Source organism: Rhinoderma darwinii, chromosome 8, assembly GCF_050947455.1.
Source record: "Rhinoderma darwinii isolate aRhiDar2 chromosome 8, aRhiDar2.hap1, whole genome shotgun sequence".
Lineage (NCBI taxonomy): Eukaryota > Metazoa > Chordata > Amphibia > Anura > Rhinodermatidae > Rhinoderma > Rhinoderma darwinii.
Window position 1 is genome coordinate 76,281,426 of NC_134694.1, and position 22,879 is coordinate 76,304,304.

The 22,879-nt window shown below is 38.6% G+C and overlaps 1 protein-coding gene across 3 annotated transcripts in view; it reads left to right on the top strand.

The window, feature by feature from the left end:
* The first annotated feature begins 1,272 nt into the window (after positions 1-1,272).
* The window catches only part of GRIA3 (glutamate ionotropic receptor AMPA type subunit 3), a 251,178-nt gene continuing 229,571 nt past the window's right edge, over positions 1,273-22,879 (top strand). The window contains exons 1-2 of one of the 3 annotated variants that reach the window (XM_075835771.1): positions 1,273-1,925; positions 2,819-2,977. In XM_075835771.1, the coding sequence (XP_075691886.1) occupies positions 1,835-1,925; positions 2,819-2,977 (250 nt within the window). In that variant the 5' untranslated portion in view covers positions 1,273-1,834. The remainder of the gene's footprint in view (positions 1,926-2,818; positions 2,978-22,879) is intronic. The other 2 variants (XM_075835770.1, XM_075835769.1) reach the window with 2 other exon arrangements.

Consider the following 22,879-nt stretch of genomic DNA (forward strand, 5'->3'; position numbering starts at 1 on the left):
TATGTATGGTATTCTTAGCTAAACATGTCTGTTCATTTGTGTTGTTTTTTGCGCATGTACATTTTTTTCCCCCTACATAAGCTGGGAATTTTCTAAAAAGGCAGATCGTGTATAGCCCCCTCATATCACTGTGACAGCCAATGTTTATATGAATGATCCGACATATGAATAATTTTCACATCTGGTAATGTGTACTCTATGGCCAGCTTTAATTATTCAATCAGCCCTATTAATACTGCTTGATGTGTAGGCACCTGGCTCATAGGTGCAATCCTCTATTTAGCATTTGACATATATTAATGTCAGCTATAAACATTCACTATGCGTAAATGTGGTGTAAAACATTGTAGCATACAACATTCTATATCTATTGACATATATCTGTCTAATAATTTTGTATTAACTCCGTTTTTTATGATGCATTGTTATGTTCACACTTGCTAATCTTTGAAGTGTTTGCATTTTCCTAAAGTTTTGAAACATTCTGTACCTTTTTTATGAAGCAAACATTATGCTGCATATTTTTAGCATGTGACTGAATTACTGAACATTTGCAGTGGAATCCATATATGTGCAAAAAAACATAAAATAAAAAAAATATATCTTAAAAATACAACTTTAATTTGTAGAGAAAGTATATAACCCCTAACCCCCCCCCCCCCCCCCAGACAAGACTGTAGTAGCTAAAACTACATCTGCGGTGCTCGCTCAAGCAGAACAAATGGCAATATCATGTAAATGACTACAATATATTGATTCCTCTGATGTATTTTACTGGATGTATTATTTTAACAAAATATGATAAATTCAGAGCCATAAACTGGAATGATCACTGTATTACATAATTTTGCTTTGCGCTCTATACTACAATGTGTCTTGAGTGCGGATGTCTAGAGTTTGGTGCAGACATAACGTTATCTGATGCAAGTTTTATTAAAGGGAAAGGGGTATTGGTATAAATAATCATCTCTGTGAAGCTTGATGTCTATTGCATAGTATTAACCTATAGATCATGCCAACAGCACAGTATGCATATATTACTATTACCAGTCTTAGCCATACTACACAGTATTTTAATAATAATGATGCAATGTGTGCAGCTATGTGTTAAAAGACATAGCATAAGAAGAAGTAGATGATTGAAAGTATACAACCAAACATTACCTACATCTGGCAGAGATTGTGGATGCAGCTGGTGTGTATCTAGACAGCAGCAAGGCTTTTGTTTGCCTTTTGGAAGCATTACTAATTTGACTACATTAATAGAAAGGGCATTTGCTTTGTGCTTACATGGTGGCACAGCAGAGATATCTGCAGGAGAGTATAGACTGCTGATGCTCCTTACACATTTCTCTGGTTCCTGGGACACTGATCAGCATTATATTTTGGGATGGATAGGTGACATCTAGGCTTTGTTGTCCTCAGTAAGGAAGGGGTTAGCCTTTGGTCCACGTGAGGCTGGTGAGCTTCTATCGATTCATCTCCTTGTAGACTAATGCAGAGCTTGTGCTTTGCAGTCGTGTAGGGCTGCAGTGAGGCTGAGCTCAACGATGCTGCTTTAACTCAACGTCAGATCAAGTTTGATCAATAACCCCCCTACTGGTCCAATTGGAAGAGCCTTATTCATCTGATCTTTTTTTTTTTCCTCACTCCCTTTCTCTCTTCACCACCATCTTTGGGAAAAGTCCCCTTGATTTTCCATAGTGAGAAAGGGTCTGAATTGCAGCTTGCAGCCAATGGAGCTGTCCATGGTGCTGCTGTAAGGAGAGGGACGGTGCAAAGTGCTGAATGCCCGGGCTGTGGCAGTTTCGTTTTAGAAATTAAGGCTGTGAAAATGGGACAAAACGAGCTGCAGACAGTCCTCCTATTGCTGCTCAGCCTGGCAGGCGAGACCTATGGAGGATTCCCTAACACTATTAATATAGGTAAGTGCCTTCTGCTTCTAACCATGTACACTGTTATATATATATATATATATGCAGATCCTGCACAGCCATGCATGCTCCCTTTGTATTTCACAGCAGTAACTGAATTCAATGTACAGAAGGCAGCAGCGTGCCTTCATATTTCTCATTGTCCTGCATTGCCAGCACTAAGGGAGAGCATTGCCCAACTTCATGCACTTTATTGCCCCGATCCTGTCTCATGTACAATCCTGTCATTATCCCATTAATTTAATGTGCCTATAATGTTTTCCTCTCTTGTCTGCTGGAAATATAGAATCAGACAGAATGCAGATACAGAGGGAGATTAAGGCATACTATACACATTATAAGGGTTGAGTCACTGCAGCTTTTTATTAAAGTAGCAAAGCGCTAGCAGAGATCTGTGTGGAGCTTCCTATGGATTCAGCACACTGCAGAAAAGTTGTGTAGAGCAATGCTTACCCAGATCACCCAGAGAAGGCAGCTCTATGTACTGGCAATGTACTGGGAATGTACTGGGAATGTGAGCACAATGGGCAGTATGTAGTGAAACACACAGCCTTCCTTTCAGTCACATCTTGTACACTGCTGAATAGGTTTGCTCGTCTTGTTCTTGATGGGAGCTGTAGAAGAACTGGAGTCAGCAAATTGTATTAAAAGAAAGACAGAACCACTACAGCAGAAATAGGCACTGCTGGGGCTAAGAGCAAATGCAGCCCTTAAAGGGATATGACCTATGTTAATATTAAAAGTTATATTGAATAGACTTGTTGTAATTTAGTGATGTATTGTGTCTATCACAGTGTGTATAGGGAGAGGAATGTCATCCTCAGGGGTGGCCATCATATTACTCTTTTATGTGCTTAGTTTTTCCTGTTTTTGTGTTTTAATAGGTGGACTTTTCATGAAAAACTCAATTCAGGAACACAGTGCATTTTTATTTGCAGTTCATCTGCACAACACCAACCAAAATAACACAGAGAGGCCCTTCCAGCTGTTTCACAATGTAGATCACTTAGACTCATCCAACAGTTTTTCTGTGACCAATGCTTGTAAGTATCTATTTGATAATATGATTATTGCTCCAAATCCGGAGTGATGGCCTGTTTGACAAGTGCGCAGAAATAAAATGCATGCAGTGATTTTTAAAGATGTATTCACTAATAATGACACACACATATATATATATATATATATATATATATATATATATATATATATATATATATATATATGTATATATATATATATATGTGTCATTATTAGCGAATACATCTTTAAAAATCAGATTATTATAGTAATTATGTATGTCCATAGGTTACAAATAATGCAGATTTAATCTCATGGATGCATTAATGGGCAAAAAAAAAAAAAATGTATTGTAAAGGGTAGAAAATACCACTCTTTACCTTTCTCCTCCCCCTGTCTCTGACTATTATTGTCTCGCTGTCTCTTTATGCATCTGTATGCCCCTCTCTTTTTATCTCTCTGTCCTGGTCTATTTCATTTACCCTCTTCTCATCCCTATGTCTGTGTTTCTGTATGTTCATTCCTGTCTCTCTCTCTCTCTCTCTCTCTCTCTCTCTATCTCTGCCTTTCTTCTTCTGTAATAGTACTGTGGTATTGCTGGCTATGTGAGCATCTAATGCAGCACTTTCAAAGTCTGGACATGCTTAACAATCATGGGGATCTGTGTGCATATTTCATTGCCTGTGAACATAGTACTATAGGATATGCTGGTGAATGTTGTGATTCTGAAGAATACTAAGACATCAGTTTTATTGCATAGTATTTAATGAGCTCTTCTCTGCAGTGCTCGTTTCGCTTCTCTGGGCTACATGAAATAATAAGTATGCTGGGGAAACAGATGTGTGTAGTGTTGCTGAACATAGTCCCCTAGGAGCAAATTTATATTAGGGTTGATCTAATGTAAGATCTATGTATGTTTAGATTTTAACCAGACTGCAGTCACAACCAAGCCAGAACCTGGCTGTGCTGCAGTGCCAGAGCAAATAACAAAAGCCAGATGTTGGCAGCTTGTGATACATTTCAGTAGATCAAAGTTCCTACTTCAAAGTCCAATGGTGCTAAATACTGTAAATTGCAGTGATGGGGTCTCCCAGAGCCAAAAACCCAATTAATCAAGAAACTGATTAACATGTAAAAGGTGCAGTGTATTTCTACAGTATCTACTATGTAAGTGCTGCTAAGGGATGCTTCATGGGCATTTCATATCAATTGGCCAATAGGTATTTTAATTTTATTTCCATTCAGATCAATTTTCCAATTGTAAAGTAGAGAATTAAAAAAAAAACTTATCTCTCCAAATAAAAAAAATCACCTCTGGCCCTACGTTACTTACTCTTACACTTACTATTTGTATGTCTTACCTATGTGGGAATGTAATAAAAAAAAAAATCCTGCTAAAGTTCACCCAGGTTCTAAACGCCTACACATTTTACAATCTATTGCTCCTTTTCGTGAATGAATGTCATTTCAATCAAACACTTAAATTCCTTAATCCTTAATCAAAGTAATCCCTTCAAGAGGTTGGCTTTGTAACACTATTTCTCAAATATCAATGAATGGATTATACCTAAATGCACAAAGCTCTTACACATGGTTTTCCCATAATTGATTTCAATCAACAATATTTCTTCATGGAAATAAAGGAAATTAAACAAGGAATTCAATGCATTCTAACAGGTCTTAGTGTGTAAGGGCAATTGGAGAAATTAAGAGGGCTTGTTGAGTGTTTGGCAATATGTAAATATTTATATGTTTCTGTATTGAAAAATTATGTAAATAAAAATGTAGCAAGTAGACATTCAATGCTAATTGCACTCTGAACCCAAATTAGAACCCAAATAGCAAGTAATGAATCAGTCAAGTCGAGCCATAGCACTAGCAAAAAATGTTCAGGGTGTCAAATCAAATGAAAACCAATAATTTTTCAAATGTCAGAAAGCTTTTACCTCCTTATTCCAAAAAATGAAAGACTTCCCCAGCATGAAGCCACCTAACATAAAAGAGAGTATGTGCTCAGCGTCAAGTCATCAGTTTTAATTTTATTCAGTAAATTGTATCAGTATAAATTAATTTGCCCTATTTTGCTGTCGTTTGGTAAAAAATAAAAGGAAAAAGGAGGTTTCATTTAGTTCTAGCGAGGTCACTTTTAAGACATGATTGACAGAACTGCTAGAATGATGTAGTTTGTTCACTTTGTGCCTGTTAGAGGAAAACACTCTTCTCAAGATTTAGAGGGCTCCTGGTTCCAAAGTGATGAGAACGCCAAGAACGTCCAGCAGCGGTGCCACAGAAAACAGAACTGATACAATTTATGTCATTTTAGTCTTGGAGACACTCTCTGTTTCTTGATAAATAACCCTCTTATCCCCATATGTATATAATGCAGCTGCTACAAAGCTGTGTCCTTGAATTCCACAGTGGTCTAACCCGGTATCACATTATACAATAGCAGAATTAACACTTTAGTGGATGTCTGCAAATCCATCTTCCATTAACACAAATTGCAACACAGTATTGCAACATGCACAACATTACAAGGCACTGCAAAGTGTTACCCTACAAGGCCAAAGCCTTTCGAGTGTTTCACTGATGCGTATACTGAATACTTCATTCAGACTCTAAATGTACATTAACAATGTTTTTATCCAGTTATCCCTATTGTAAACATTACTAAATTATTATATTTCAAATTATCTTTTCTTTCAGGAGCATACATACATATACTCATATGTACACAAACATACCCCCCTCACACACACATATATAAACACACACACACACACGCACGTACGCATACACGCACACACACAAAAACACACATAAACACAAACATAAATACATACAAACATACATACAAACACACACATATACGTTTATAGATACATACAAACATACATACAAACACACACATATACATACATACATACATACATACAAACAAACATATATATATATATATAAACATATATACAAACACACATATATGTTTATACAAACATACAAACATACATACAAACACATGCATGCATACATATACATACATACATGCACACACATTTATACAAACACACACATATACATACATACATACATACATACATACATACATACATACATACATACATACATACATACATACATACAAACATATATACACACATATACATTTATACAAACACACATACATACATACACACATACATACATACATACATACAAACACACACATACTTTTATACAAACACACACGTACAAATACACACAGACACACACACATACAAATACACACAGATGCACAAACATATTCACACACTCTCCCTCTCTCTATAGTATTGAATGCTACTCTTATTTATTGAACCGCTTATATATTAAGACACATGATTTTGTCAATACTTTACTCTGATGTCATTTACAGACAATCAAGATGCAGTAGATGCACGAGGCAAATATAAAATGGTTGAAGTGAATTATTGTAAAAATAATAGGGAAGGTGTCTCACTGCAGCTAACAACTCACTGCAAGAATAATTGTGAATTATGTTTAGGTTCCATAGATCTAAATTTATTGAGAGAAGCCACCTGTGTTTCTCTGCTATTCTGTTGTAGTGCATTCCACTACATCCCCTCATCCTCTGCAGTGTCAGCTCATTAGCACACAGATCTCATATCCCCTCTCTGCACTGTCATTGCAAAAATTGCTGTTGTATGTATACCTTTACCGTCAGCTACGGTCTTGAATTACGCTCTGTTTGCAAGTCACAACAAGGGGACAGAGTTCAAGAAAAACAAATGTAACCCTTGGGTTATTTGCTAACAAAGCATTAGTACAAATCCTATTTTGTTCATTAACATTGAGGATATAGGGAGATTAGCAAGTGGATCGCAAATGTACGTACAAGAATGACTTCTTTCATCCAAAAAGAGTTGGCAAATGTTGTGCTGTCTGCAGGGCAGGTTTAGACAGTGATGTCATATATCTTTGTCTTCATACGACAGTTTCAAAATTAATTATAAGCAACTGTATGTAGACATCCGATACATGAGCTTGCATTTTTTTGTTGAATATTGGCAAACTAACAGTATGCACCACATGGAGAACATCTGCATGGGGTTTGTATGTTCTCCTTGTTTGCACAGGCTTTCTCCGGGTTCTCCGGTGGGTCTTATATAAGCAACAAGAAATAAATAAATATTCAATATAGGCTGGTAAGAAAGACAAGTTGTATGTAAAAAAATGCAAGTATATCTTGCAAAATGGCAAGTGAAGTATTCTTTTACATATCAAGCAGAAATACTACATAAGGTGTTCCTGCACAACAATGTATTCCTTATTTTATTTCCTATTGTTAATATAGCACCAACATATTCTGCAGCGATGTAGTTACATAGTCATCACTCACATGATCTGTCCCCATTGGAGTTCAAAATCGAATTACCCTATTTCTCACACACGTATGCCATATAGCCAATTTTAATGATAGCCATGAATCTATTGGTATTTGGAAAGTGGGAGAAAACCCAAGAGCACAGAAAAAAAATATACAAAATCCATGCTAATTTTAATATACAAACTCCATGCTAATTTTAATATACAAACTCCATGCTAATTTTAATATACTAACTCCATATTAACTTAACCATGGTGGGATTCAAACCAGTGATGCAAAATAACAGAACAAACCCCTGGAGCAGAGTTAAAAAGGCAAGATTGAACTGCATATTGTTTCTTACCAAAAGTTCAGCATACAAAAGAATTAACTAGTTGTTGCTTTCTTAAATCATAAAATATTATAACCAAAAAATAATTCCAGGCCCAATCCTATCATCTGTCTATATAGCAATTTACGAGGCAAAACCATTTCTGTGGAGAATGATGTGTATATATATATATATATATATATATATATATATACATACGTATACCCAGCAGGAGCTGCAGTATATATATATATATATATATATATATATATATATACACACATACTAATCAACCAATGATCTGATGTGTAGGAGAGATCAGAGAGCATTATTGGATTATTGCCAACTGCAGCATCTTTCTGATGGCTATTATCTAATGTCTATGGCCATCCTAACATCTCCACTTTGCCAGTATTAAGCACTGTTTTTACTTGGTGATCTTTATGTCAGCAGATATCTTTCATTCACTATTGCATTAGATTTCTCCTGATAAGCGTACCTAAGCACCAGTCCTGATCACTAGATGTTCTAGCTACCTAGACCCTTTAAAGGGTTTTCCGAGTACTTAAAAAGCTCTCTGGTGTAAAATATAAAAACCATACATTTTTCAATATATTTACTAATATTTTTCCCTGCTGATGCTCTTCATTTCACTGCTGCTCAGGTGTTAATATTTTTGTGTAATGATGTGTCCGTGGGTTGACAGCGAACAATGGATGGAACGTTATTATGCAGGTTTATAAACACCAAGCCAGGTGATGAAGGTGAATGATAAATATACAAATTACCATTTTACCACATTCTTTCTAATCAATGGAATTTAATTTTTTCTTGGTGTGGGTAGTGGTGGATGGATGTTGATTAAATGGGTTATCTGGATTAGGCGCTGTTCAAATCTACGTCGGAGGCTCCGTTAGGGCCCTCTGTCGCAGATTCAGCTGGGTTTACCGGAGGTTAACCTGATACAATAGCGCAGCATGCTGCGCTTTTGTGTCTGGTAAAATCACGCCCCCCCCCCCCCGACGGAAAGCCGGCAAAACCCATTAAAGTTAATGAGTTCTGTCGGCAACCGGCAGTGTCCATTGGTTCCATTATTCCCATGCTCTGCTCCTATGTTGGAGCAGAACAACGGAACTGCACAACATAGATGTGAACATAGCCTTACAACAAAAAAGGGGTCAATGTTTATAAAATAAAAATAAATTAAAAAAATGCACCTTATTAACTCTACTCTGCTCCTCCTGAACCACTGTTTACAATGTGATGATATGGCACCCATATGACATTATGTGAAGTCCATGCAACGTCATATGTCATGGATGAAAGGTTACTAAGGAGTTCATCGATAGGCTACAGTGGTCATGTTATGTTACATAGACATTACATCATCATGTCACCTTCTAAACAAAGAGAATAGGATCAGTGGCATGGAAACAGAAATATTACGGTAGCTACATAAGAAAGTTTTTAATTTCATGAACATTAGTCTCTATTGTTATAACCCGGATAGCCCTCTTATGTAAAGTCACTCTCCAAAAACACTTTTTTTTCACCTGAATTAAAGAGGCTCTGTCACCAGATTTTCAAACCCCTATCTCGTACTGCAGCAGATCGGCGCTGCAATGTAGATTACAGTAACGTGTTTTTTTTTTCCAAAAACGAGCATTTTTGGCCAAGTTATGAGCATTTTTATATTTATGCAAATGAGCCTTTCTTAAGTACAACTGGGTGTGTTTAAAGTTAAGTACAAGTGGGCGTGTATTGTGTGTGTACATCTGGGCGTTTTTACTTGTTTTACTAGCTGGGCGTTGTGAATGGAAGTGTATGATGCTGACGAATCAGCATCATCCACTTCTCTTCATTACCACCCAGCTTCTGGCAGTGCACAGACACACAGCGTGTTCTCGAGAGATCACGCTGTGACGTCACTTCCTGCCCCAGGTCCTGCATCGTGTCGGACGAGCGAGGACACATCGGCACCAGGCGACAGAGGCTACAAAGACTTACCTGCAAACGCCGATGCTGCTGCAGAATCAACTGTAGCCTCTGTCGCCTGGTGCCGATGTTTCCTCGCTGATCCTATGACTTACTTTGGTTGGTTTCCAGTTCAGTAGTATAGTTTTCTGTGTGCAAGGAACCTTAATAGACCTTTGAAACATTTGGTGGGGATCATATCTTCCCCTTATCCATGTATACTTACCTTCGGATAACCAACCTAAGGGAATACAGTTCTAGAAATAATGATATGGTAACTGTCCTTTAATAGCAGATTAAACCTACACCATACAAAAGAAGGTTCCCCAATCTTTTTAATACCCAGAACAATGCTCTGGGTTTATGTCTATTAGGTCAGAAGTAGACTCTATGGCACCATTTATTTTAAACTCAGAAATCTCTGGCAAAACTCACAGCAAGAGAGATTAATGTATGCGCTCCACCCCAAGGCTGGAAAGAGGCTGTAGAAAAATCTACTTGGATACTGTAAACATCTTTTATTCTTATTATTTACACCTATTTTGTAGATTTAGTTCATAATGGGAATAAAAATAATTTCATAATAAGATCTGTCAGCAGCAGCTACCCTGCTGGTTGATGGTTTCCAGGCAGAACATTTTTCTACATTATAAAAATAAAAATTGACTGACAAGTGGAAAAAACAACATCAGGACACTACAACAGCCTCTGGTAGAATTCAGCTCACAGAATACTGACTGCTGTAATAGGAGTCTGTATTCTGCTGATATCACCTACTACAAAATGGATGGAGATTTAATTCAGCAATTCTGATAGTAAAATTATATTTGAGCACTGCAGTTTATAATGTGTCTCCAAACGTGAAATTTAATTAAGGACTTCAGAAAGGTTGTCCATTCAATCGATCTGGTTAAGAACACATTTTCCTTGATCATGGTAAATAATAAATGTATCTAGTTTCCTAACCAAACCTTAAGAGGTCTTTCAGGAAACGTGGAGACCCTGGGTAGTTTATCTATCCCTTTAATGCCTAATTTAAAATTACCTTGCACCTTTCACTTTCAGTCACTTTTATATCCACTCATGAGTGTGAGGTGCAGCTGGGGGGAGGCAGTTTTCACAGAAGTTTTTATACTCTACAAAGGCTTTTCTATGGTTTCACCAATCTCTGGTTTATCAACATAACTGACTCACTTTGTGCTTATTTTAATGTTAGACTGGGTTCACAAGACAATCTTTAAGATAAAATCCGGTAAATTTTTATATGTTTGTCATGGAAACATATACCACCATGTTCTGGCTGCTGAGTCCCAAAAGAAAAGATTGAGAAAATATGGTCTTAACCAGATAGCTCTTTTAAGTATATCTAGTTTGTTTAGAGTCTGCTATGTAGATTGAAAAGCATTATGTTAGCTGTTTTACTAACTAGTATCAGCTTAACAGAACAAATCTTGTACTAAATGTTTTTTTTTGTAGATTTATAGAAAATACTGTTGAAAAAATAAACTTACATCTTTTTAGTATTGGGTAAATCCACCAGTAGCGCAGCTATTGTGGTCGCAACGGTCACAGTTGCGACCGGCCCGCTAAGCATGGGTGGCCCACAGGGCCTCCGTTGCCACACAGCGCTGACCGCATTGGTCCCGATTCCAACTGTATCTACATCCTCAGGGTTCAGAAATAGTTGAATTCAATGCTGGAGCAAGGAGCTGATCGCTCCTTGCTCCAGCATTCTCTGTGCCGTGAGTAGCTCGGCGCAGACAGGAGCAACGTAGTGACGTCATCGCGCCTGTCTGCGTCGATTCACTCATATTTTCATTTGATAGTTGGAAAACAGGGCTCTCTTTGCCGGCAGGCAAAAAATCTTTTTGGGGTGCTAAGGGGGCATCATACTGCATGGGGTCAGCTATGGGGGCATTATACTGTGTTGGGGGCAGCTTTGGGGAGCGTTATACTGTGTAGGACAGCTATGGGGAGCATTATACTGCTTGGGGGCATTAGACTGTGGAATCAGCTATGGGGGGAATTATACTGTGGGGCATCCATGTTGGCTGTTGGGCAAGGCGGCTGGGCATAGGTGCGCCCAAGGGTCTGGTGGTGTTGGAGAGGGGTAGGGGGGGCCCAAGCTGAATTTTTGCACCAGGGCCCATGAGCCCTTAGCTACACCCCTGAAATCCACTATTGAGGGTGAATGGAGGCAACTAGATTTTGGATTAGTAGACGATTAGCCCAAACCCAGGCAAGACTGAATTGTTAGTTTTTGCCTAGGTATTTAGTTTATTGGACCGATTTTTAAATTGATATTTTAGAGAATTGTGGAAAACTAGATGTCTTCTTTACATGGAATGGTATCAATAGTTATGATAATATAATTATAAAATAATTTCATAAATTAAGTTTTGAGGAGGATTTCTCCTTGTTCGCCAGGGTATAATATAAATGAAAGTATTTAAACCACATATATAGAAAGCTTCAGAGCCTTACTAATAAAAAAAATTTAATACAATATTTTTATTCTGCCAGCCTATAAAATACAATAATGTACTGCATTAACCTATGGCTTTTTTCAATTCACCAATAGCAAACCTTGAAGGGATTGTCTGCTTTCTTTCCAAAAACAGTGACATGTTTGTCTGATATTGGGAATGAGCTGCAATACTAGACATAGCCCATGGACAGACTTGGCGCTTTTTGTAGAAAAAAAACAAAAAAAAACTGGCCCTTTATTTTAATCCTGGACATCCCCTTTAAACAGGTAAAATTAATTTGCGCAATGAATTCTCTTGTCAGGCGGATGTTGTATTGATTAGCAAATCAGCAAACCACAAATCAGGTGGTTCTCTTCACCCCGCTCTAGTCTCCATAGAAAGCAAGTAAATTATTGCATTATAAATATTGTAAAAAATAGACAATGATTTGGAGGAAACAGACGTAAAATATCAAAAATCTATATCTAGGTCTATCTCTATTTGGTCAGTGGTTTGACATTGTCTGTCATACTGTAACGTTACAGTAACCATCTCTGTGTGTAAAATGTAGATGTCCTCAAACTGAAAATATTTAATAATTCATGGCTGCAAAGTCATCATAAAGTGTACTTGACATACAATTCTCCCTTTACATCTACTGGTTCTCCTTGCTTGAAGTGGATGTATATTCCGTGTAATCACTTTACCACTCAGGCTGTAAAATTTTAATCAAGATCCTGCAGACAAGTAATTTTGCATATACACTATATTCACTAGTGCTGGATTGCTGATATTCTAAGTTAACTTTTTTTTCCAGTATGCATTTATTTCTCTACCATAAAGAAACTGCGCCAAAGGCTACAATAAGATTTAATACAGAGCAGGGAAATTGTATTTTCAGCATTGGTTTCATGTATCCAAAAAAAACATTACTTTGCTGATAACATTCAATATATAAAGAAATATGTATCATGCATCGCAGCCAGCTTGCTTAGCTTTTCTTCAGTTGATAATTGGAAAAATAACTATAAAGCATTAGTAATTAGTAAATTAAACTGCAGAGCCATGTATTTAACTGAAGCATGCTCTTTTGCTTCTGCACTGAACCTTCTGCAATCTTTATCATGTTGGCACGCAGGAACAAAATGAACAAAATGAGCATAGCCACTGGGCAAAGAGAATGAAACAGGGTGTTTAGACCATTATGCGGGACATGAAATATTTCTATAACCCTACATTCGTAACCCGTTCATAAATTATTTACTTCTTCTAAGAAATCCATAACGCAAAAAATATATTCCTAATACTTCACATAATGCTTTCCTCGAGGAACATATCCAATTTCTTCTCCAATTTCATTACTGAATTTGCTGAAGTGAATAACAACTCCCCTAGGAGGCATAGTCCATAGTCTGATCAGTCTTTAGATGAGGTGGCATTTTCACTGAGCTGCTTTACCAGTACGTTGGCTTTATAAGTCCAGTGTGCTTAAGATCTTTTGGTTGGGGGTGTTATTAAAGAACGTAGGCTTTGTTATCGGAAGAAATGCATGAATTGTGCTCATTCATGTAAAAATGTACGTGTTTTCATTAAAATAAAATTATGAGCTCCGCTATTCAGAAACCCATTCAACCTAAAGTTTTTAAGGCTGAGTTTCGGGAATATTTTTCATGTTTGTATGGGTCCTCTTCTGGGACAGATCTCTCTGCTTTGGTTAGTTATCTTGAACAGATTTCATTTCCAACCCTCAGTATGGAGAGAAGGGAGTTGCTCGAAGCCTGTATCTTGACAGACGATCTGAAAGAAGCTTTGGTCTCTATATCGGATAACTCAGCTCTTGGAGCAGATGGTTTACCTTTTGAAATTTATAGAAAATATGGGGATGTTGTTTTACCTCTGCTGCTGGATGTATTAAAGGTAGCAAAAGGGGAGGGGAACCTCTCAAAATCAATGTCGGAGGCTATTATAAATCTTGTCCTAAAAAAAGACAAGAATTATTGTGATAGGGAGGCTTATAGGCCTACATCCCTCCTTAATACTGATGTGAAATTATATGCGAAAATATTAGCAAACCGTTACCAGTTTAAAAAAGGTTATAAATTCTCTAATTCATCCAGAACAAAATGGTTTTATCCCAGGCAGAAATGGGAACAATAATCTCAGCAGATTATTCACCAATATACAGTTGGGCCAGGGTGAAACCCGCTTCATCCTGTCTTTAGACGCTACTAAGGCGTTTAGTAGGGGTAGAGTGGATTGTCCTCTGTAGGGTAATGCCAAAATTTGGGATTGGTAGGAATTTTATAGATATGGTGAAGGTGATGTACAATTCCCAATTCTAGTGTTAGCATAGGCGGGGATTTGTCCCACCCTTTTGAACTCTCTAGAGGAACTAAGCAGGGTTGTCCCCTTTCTCCGCACCTATTCACCATGTTCATGGGAGGACAATTAATTTATTTGAGGACTTACAATCCACTTTTTTTTAAAATAAATAATACGTTTGGATACGTTTGGATACAGGTATTATCAATTGTGGCACACTTGCACTAAAACTCAGGATAAAAATAAATATCTGTCTGCTTTAGATGAATTCAGCTAATAGATCACTTTCAAATATATATAAAATAATTCTAAGCACATATAATACTTTTTTCACTAGTCCAAGCTTATGGAATAGGGACTTAGACCCAATAAGTCAGGAGAAATGGGGGAATATCTATAAGAATGGGAAGGAGGTTTTGGTTAGTGCAAATCATCAAATGTAGTTTAATATTACGTATTGCTTGTACTATACTCCATTCTTGCTTCAAAAATGGGCTCAATTGAGAATGCAAAATCCCAAAGTCAATATACTGTGGCTACGTTTTTGCATATGATATGGGAATGCCCGATTATCGAGTCATACTGGGCAATGAAATTTCAAGAGGTGGCATTGAAGTTTGATCGTGAGATTCCTAAAACTGCACAATTAGCTCTTTTGAATTGTACTGATGATTTATTAATGGCAGAGTTTTCACAAATCCAAGTTCAGCTTATTTTGAGAGTTATACTGCTTGCTAAATTAGTAATCACAAGAAAATAGATGGCAAAGTCGTCTCCATTTATTCTGAAATGGAGGAGTATTTTTCTTAAAATTAGAATTAGTTTGGATATGCTCAGGATATTGTATAAATTGTATTTCTGTATTGTAACGGCACGTGGTTGTAATGCAACAATTTGTAAAATAAACATATAAAATCAATAAATAATTAAGAAAAAAAAATTTGAACCCAGAAAGCATAGATCGATATTGCTTCAAAATTTGGTCATATACTATATACACTGCTAATTATGGCTTCTAGACCCTGGGCAAGAAATGGGTTAGATGGGTGTATTTTAATGTTTATGATGGACTTCTCCCTTTTTTTGTAAGTAAGGTTTTATAACTTTCCAATAGACTTAGTTTTCTGCTTAAATGTCAGTGAATAGGAATATACTTATGTACATTCATTGACGCAAAAAATGTGAATCTCATGTGCTACTCACAGTGGTGCTCACAGAGGCTTCTTACAAGAGCAAGCTCAGATACACTTAAAGAGGCTCTGTCACCAGATTTTGCAACCCCTATCTCCTATTGCAGCAGATCGGCGCTGCAATGTAGATAAGAGTAACGTTTTTTTTTTTTTAAAACGAGCATTTTTGGCCAAGTTATGACCATTTTTATATTTATGCAAATGAGGCTTTCTAAAGTACAACTGGGCGTGTTTAAAGTAAACGTACAACTGGGCGTGTATTATGTGCGTACATCGGGGCGTTTTTACTTCTTTTACTAGCTGGGCGTTGTGAATGGGAGTGTATGATGCTGACGAATCAGCATCATCCACTTCTCTTCGTTAACACCCAGCTTCTGGCAGTGCACAGACACAGCGTGTTCTCAAGAGATCACGCTGTGACGTCACTCACTTCCTGCCCCAGGTCCTGCATCGTGTCGGACGATCGAGGACACATCGGCACCAGAAGCTACATTTAATTCTGCAGCAGCATCGGCGTTTGCAGGTAAGTCGATGTAGCTACTTACCTGCAAATGCTGATGCTGCTGCAGAATCAACTGTAGCCTCTGGTGCCGATGTGTCCTCGCTCGTCCGACACGATGCAGGACCTGGGGCAGGAAGTGAGTGACGTCACAGCGTGATCTCTCGAGAACACGCTGTGTCTGTGCACTGCCAGAAGCTGGGTGTTAACGAAGAGAAGTGGATGATGCTGATTCGTCAGCATCATACACCCCCATTCACAACGCCCAGCTAGTAAAAGAAGTAAAAACGCCCCGATGTACGCACATAATACACGCCCAGTTGTACTTTTACGAAAGCCTCATTTGCATAAATATAAAAATGGTCATAACTTGGCCAAAAATGCTCGTTTAAAAAAAAACAAAACGTTACTGTAATCTACATTGCAGCGCCTATCTGCTGCAATAGGAGATAGGGGTTGCAAAATCTGGTGACAGAGCCTCTTTAACTGGGTAATGCAACAAGAACACTCCCTTTTGTAAATGTAGCACCGGCAGCGATCAGCAGATCACGGATTATCGAAGCTGCTGCAACAGAAATCATCCGGCACCTGCACATTTTCCCTGCACCTGAAAATGTAGTATTACCAGATAGAGAGAGAGACACTCTTGGCAGCAGTGGCTCTTCATCTGGCCCAGTTGGGGAGTCCCCTCTATCTCATTGATATCATCAGTTAGGGTTTATAGACAGGGAATGTACTGAGTGGACAACAAAGTCATGCATCTATGTCAGCAACACAGGGTCAGGACAGTTTTTCAGATTGTGGATATAAACAATAATATAACTATTCCATAACAACAAGCAGAAATCGTGGAAACTTAAGAAAATGAAACAATATACATTGGAAAGTTCGTAATTTCTTAAATGCTTCAACCTTGAGACTGTTGTTCATTTAATATGAAAAAAACAAAAACTTTCTATGCCCAAGCATTCTAATTGATCTTCACATCCCTGTGCAGATATCAATCACAGCCATACATCCACACCAAGGCCTCATTCAGATGAGAATATTGAACTCGTACTTAACTGTCTGTATCTCAGATGTAACATGCGGATTCCCCACAGGTCTATGGAACTGAACTTACCGCACCATAGGGATCTGTTACATCTGGAATACTGACAGCTAAATATAGGTACAATACGCACATCTGAAACATTTCTTATACTTGAGAATAATACTGAACATTGTGTAAACAAATAAGGGTCCATTTGAGATCATAAAATTAACCCCATTGAACCCATATGGAAAGGCTACCAGGGCCCCATAAAGGATGTAATGGTACATAGTTACAACGTAGTGGCATATTGACATATGGTAGTGCATTGTTAATAGAAAATAAAAAATACATACACGTCACATGACAAATAACATACACATATTTGGTATCCTATAGCTGTAACAACAATAACCGTAACAAATTACTTATCGTGCCCAATATTGAACAACGTCCCCATAATATAAAAAAAACATAAATAAAACTCTGCAGCACATCCTGAAACAACAAGGCCTACAGCTATGTAAATTATAACAAAGTTTTAGACTAAGGAATGCTGAGGGGTCAAGGCTTCACGGCTGATTTTGCAGTGGCCACAGGTGAATTGCCATCCATGCAATGCATTAACTGCCCAAGTGCGCCAGAGTGATGCCCTATATTATGTCCATATGCCCTAATAGGGCATTTAAAGGGGTATTTCTGTTTTAGACATTCACAGGAATGCGGCAGCCAGTGGGCATCTCATCAGGCGGGGCCGGGGGACCCCAATCTCGAGATAGGTGTGGGTTCCAGGGCCTATGGATAAGCCATACATCGCTGATATGGCTATACCCCTTTAAAGCCTAAAGTGCCTGTGTTTTTAGAGGGTTAAAGAGCAATTCCACCCACAATATATTTATACTCAAATACATTCTGAATTTTTCATTTCAGTTTTTTGGCAAAGAAATGAAAACATTAATGAGCATTGAGTTTGCATCTCGAAGATGGGAAGTGGCAATGCAATCACCATTTTGTAGTAGGGTATTTGCCACTTTTTCAGCCTCCATACTGTAATCCAGAACATTTCATGCTACAAGCCTCTACTAGATCCTGTGCAGATCACACAATGCTCTTCAGATTTAGTATAATACTGTATGTGGCCAATTTCTAGCAATATGATCACCAAAACAACACACATAAGGACCTATATAATGTTCTATGGCTGACCTGCTGAACTGCAATTTTGACTTGAAAGTTTTTTATTACTCTACAATACCCGCAATTGTAAAAACGTAGGCACTTTCAAACAGGGAGATTGAAAGGAAATTACTTTAGTGCCTTTATTATATGACTAGAACTAACACTAGACTTACAATTATGTTAGATAGGGAGAAAAAAGAGAGAGAAGCGTTTCATGTGTGGGGACCGTAGGTTGTTCGGGGGCGGGGTGTTGCAGTTATGCTCACCTGTTTCTGCTGTGCAGTGAGACCCAACTACTCAATGCTTGTTATAGTCAATGTATCCCATCCACCGAACTGTCACCCTTGAGTCGTTCCTATGTCTCTCGGAGGAAGCCGGTAATTAAATAGGAATAAAAAGTATAAAAAGTGAGTAGTTACTCTGAGACTTTCAGTGGCACTGTTCGTCAGGGAAAAATGCAAAAGCTCTTTTGTCAGTGCACAAGATTACGCGTTTCGAGCCCAAACCGACTCTTCATCAGACACTTTCTTTGTATGTGATGAAGAGCCAGGTTCGGGCTCAAAAACGCGTAATATTGTGCACTGCGGCTATTTTTTATGTAATAAAACTCTTTTATACGGGAAGACAAAAGAGCCTTTGCCTTTTTCCCTGAAGAACAGCGCCACAGGGAGTCTCAGAGTAACTACTCATAGTTATACTTTTTATTCCTAGGCTTACAATTAGGCATTGACCAACTGATTAAAGAAACCTTTATCATTCTACCACCAAAAACTGTTGCAGAAATGCACTCCTGAATACTGTATTAATGTTCTTAGGAAAAATATATAGATAAAAGTTTGAATTATACTGTGAAATGTTTGTATGAATTATAATGTTACCCTGTAAATATACTGATATTTTCTGCTAATTCTATGAGGTTAGTCTTACTTTTGTAAAATATTTATTTCTTTATTTTAAACATTTTCCTATGGCTAGGTTTTTTCAGAGGTGGTTACTAAAGAAAGGAAAAATATGAAGGAAAACGTATCATTTTTTTTATTTAGTCCTTGTTTTAGTTAATAAACAATGCATGAACGCTGTCTTTGTGATGCACAGAGTTGTAGTGTGAAGCCCCTAAGCATTAGTGAAAAGTCTATATAATAAGCCACTATCCAGCATCAGATAGTGGAGTCCACCAGTAGAATTGGATCTGGGGACCCACGCTACAGTTACATATTACCAATTCATTATTAAGCCTCTAGGATGCAGGTTTCTTTTTTTCAGTACTCATAGGGTACGGGGAGCAGTCTTTCTCTCACACAGGCTGCCCATGTCCTTCATTCTCAACAGGCTAGAAAAAAAGAGTAATCACAGCACCGGAGATTCAGAATAAAATATAGTATAATGGGTGCAGGCCTTACAGGAATCCTGATCCAAGGTCCCAAAAAATGGAAATAACTAAATTCAGAAGACAAGGCAGCACATCCAAAATAAATATGAATTTATTTACCCACATTTTGGATGTGCTGGCTTGTCTTCTGAATTTTGTGATTTCTCCCTGAACAGACTGCACTCCATGTCCATCCTCTCACACAGACCACTCCCCATGCTCCTCTTTTACGCAACTTTTCCCCCTGCCTCCCTCGCTCAAGCATACTGTTCCCCATGCCCCTCGTCTCTCACAGATGGCTCCCAATGCCCCATTCTCTCACACAGACTGCTGCCCATGCCCCATTTTCTTACAGATTGCCCGACTGCTCCCCATGCCACCACTCTAAAATATGGCTTCCTATGCCACCTCTTTCCACCAGACTGCTCCGCATGCCCCCTTTCTCACACAGACTGCAATGCTGACCATGCCCCATTTCTCACACAGACTGCTCTCCATGCCCTCCTCTCTCACAGACTGCTCCTTTTTCCCATTCTTTCTCACATACTGCTCCCTTCTGGTTTTCCCCTCTTTCACACAGTTTCTTTGTCCCCCGTTCTCACAGACTCCCCATGATTCTTCTCATTACCTTCCACATTGTCAATTCACAAATTGCAGCAAACCGACGAAGTGCAAAAATATGTCTGAGTTCCCCCTATGCCAGCGGAAGTGTGGGGCCTGGGGCTGGCCCACTTCTTGGTTCAGTGGGATTTACTGGCTCCTTAGTGGGCCACTCTGAGCCTGCAGCTATCTAACTGTCATGTCCGTGGCTGCGGGCTGTCAGGTTCACTTTCCCCCTGACGGCCGCAGCCATGGGTCGGCGAGCGTTGGCCCCAGTCTCCTCCTTAGGAGATGCCAGCGCTCACTTCCATTCACCTCGGCTGGATCCCGTAGGGTGCGCACGCACGCTCGTGCCTGCTCTTAAAGGAGCAGCACGCGCACCGGACTTTAATGAAGTATTAGCCCATGAGTGCCCTGGACTATAAGAGGGGTTCAGCCCCTTGCTTCTATGCCTGAGCGTTGTTGTCTTACCCTAAGTTTGTCTATGCGATGGTCTCCTAGTGTGTTCATGTTCCTGTTCCTGTATTCCGTGCTATCCTGGTCGTCTGCTGTACAGAGCCAGAGTCGTGCTGTGCTGTATACCACACCTGTCCTGCTTCACCACACCTGACATCTGCCTGCAGCCTAGTCCCAGCCGAGCCTGCCTTGCTACTGTCCGAGCTGCCACAGGTACCTTATATGAACTATAGACTTTAACCTGCGCCTTGTTGGCCAGCTACCATACCGCCAAGGCGGTACGGCCCAGTGGGTCCACGAAACCTACGTGACACTAACAAGTAATAACACCATGAGCATGTGAGTAGTTTATTAGATAAAATTATGCTTTGCATTCATCATATGTTATATTAATATGGTAATCTTTAATGTCTGTCCCCATACTATATATCCGTGTTTAATGGAAGCATATTATGCGGACAAGTTTGCTGTACTATTAGCCCAAACGGTACAAACAAATATTGTGCCATTTGGCTAATAGCTTCTAAAAGTATACACTGGGGAAGAGTGAGGGCAACAGTCAGGGAGAGCGCTTCCCTCTTAAATACAGCAGACTCATAACTATGAGTCCACTGTATTATTAGTTGAAATATAAAATCTCCAGCTCTTGCCGTGTTACAGTCATACAAGTTCATCCAGGACTACTGCAGGAATACCCAGAGGAAAATAAGAGGCTTAGCTCCCATATGGTCACATGTGCTAATGGTAATCCAGATTGTGCTGTAGTCCTCTCCCTCATATCCTTAACTAAAGAATTAGCATTTCAAATTATGCTGATCAATAAAAACACAGGTTTTCCATGGGCATTGGTCGACCTGTGTTTTTGTTGATGAGCTAGTTTTTAAATGCTTATTTTTGAGGATAATAAATAGAGATATACACTACTTAATATTAAAAGGTGTTGAATGGTGTTGCACTATTCTCGCTGCATGTTTTCAGGTTGAGGATATGAGTGAGAGGACACATACAACCAATCAGATTTACCATCAGCTCCTGTGAACATATGGGAACTTAGCCTCCTCTTTCCCTCTGAGTATTCGTGCAGAAGCCTAATAGGAACTTTTAATGCGTTAAAAACTAGAGCTTTCATATTTAAACTGTGACTATTTGGGAATTTAAAGAGATTGTTTCCTAAGCTCCGGGATTGTGTCTAAAAAGACTAGATACTTTTTAAAGGGGTTGTCCAGACACGGTTTTTTTTTAAAGGACTGGAATGAAATTCTATCAACATGCTCAATAAATCTAATGAAACTAATTACTAAACAGGAGGAACTAAAACTAAAAGAACTAGATACTAACATTTCGGACATAAAGAGATCATTAGAAATCTTTTCAAACTCACCTTCATTCACTCCTCTCTATACCAGGACGTCATCTGCAACTGATAAACTCGATCACGCTATTGCAGAGATAAAGAAAAGCAAATTTCAAAGAGACATTAAAGACTATTCATGCAACGAAGTTTACAACTGGAGCCAAAAAACAAGGAACTACAACAGACCAAGACCTATTCTAAAAAGAAGAAACCAGACCTACAAACAATTTAGGGACCTTTCAAATAGAGTTAGCTTCAGCTCCACAGAACCAGAGTCTGCCGATGGTTTCTCAGAAGACGAAAACACTCGAACACGTCCCCACGCAAATTTCAGATCTGACAACAACTTGTTCCAGTCAAAAAACGGGGAAGGAGGGGCGGCAGAAAACATAAGTCGACTAAACACAGAACAAAACCGCCGCCTCCGCTCAAGGAAATACCAACAACACTAACTACCAATGTCACAAATCTTTCCTCCATACCTCTAACTGCTGAACAAAATGATGTCTTATCCCTAGGCCTAAACTATGCCCCTAAAAAAAACTTTAACGTCTTCAACACCATACTTGACATTAATAAATTCATTCGCAATTTGACAGTTAAAAAGCATTTTTTTCTCCAAAATGAACCAAAACCAGAAGATTCTAGGACATTGTCATCTTTCTCCATTACAGATATCGATAGACAGGCACAATCATTGCCTGAATTAGTGTCTCAGTCATCGAACTTTTCATTTGAAGAACTCACAACGATAGTAAGCCTTGACCATATGAGAAATGAAACG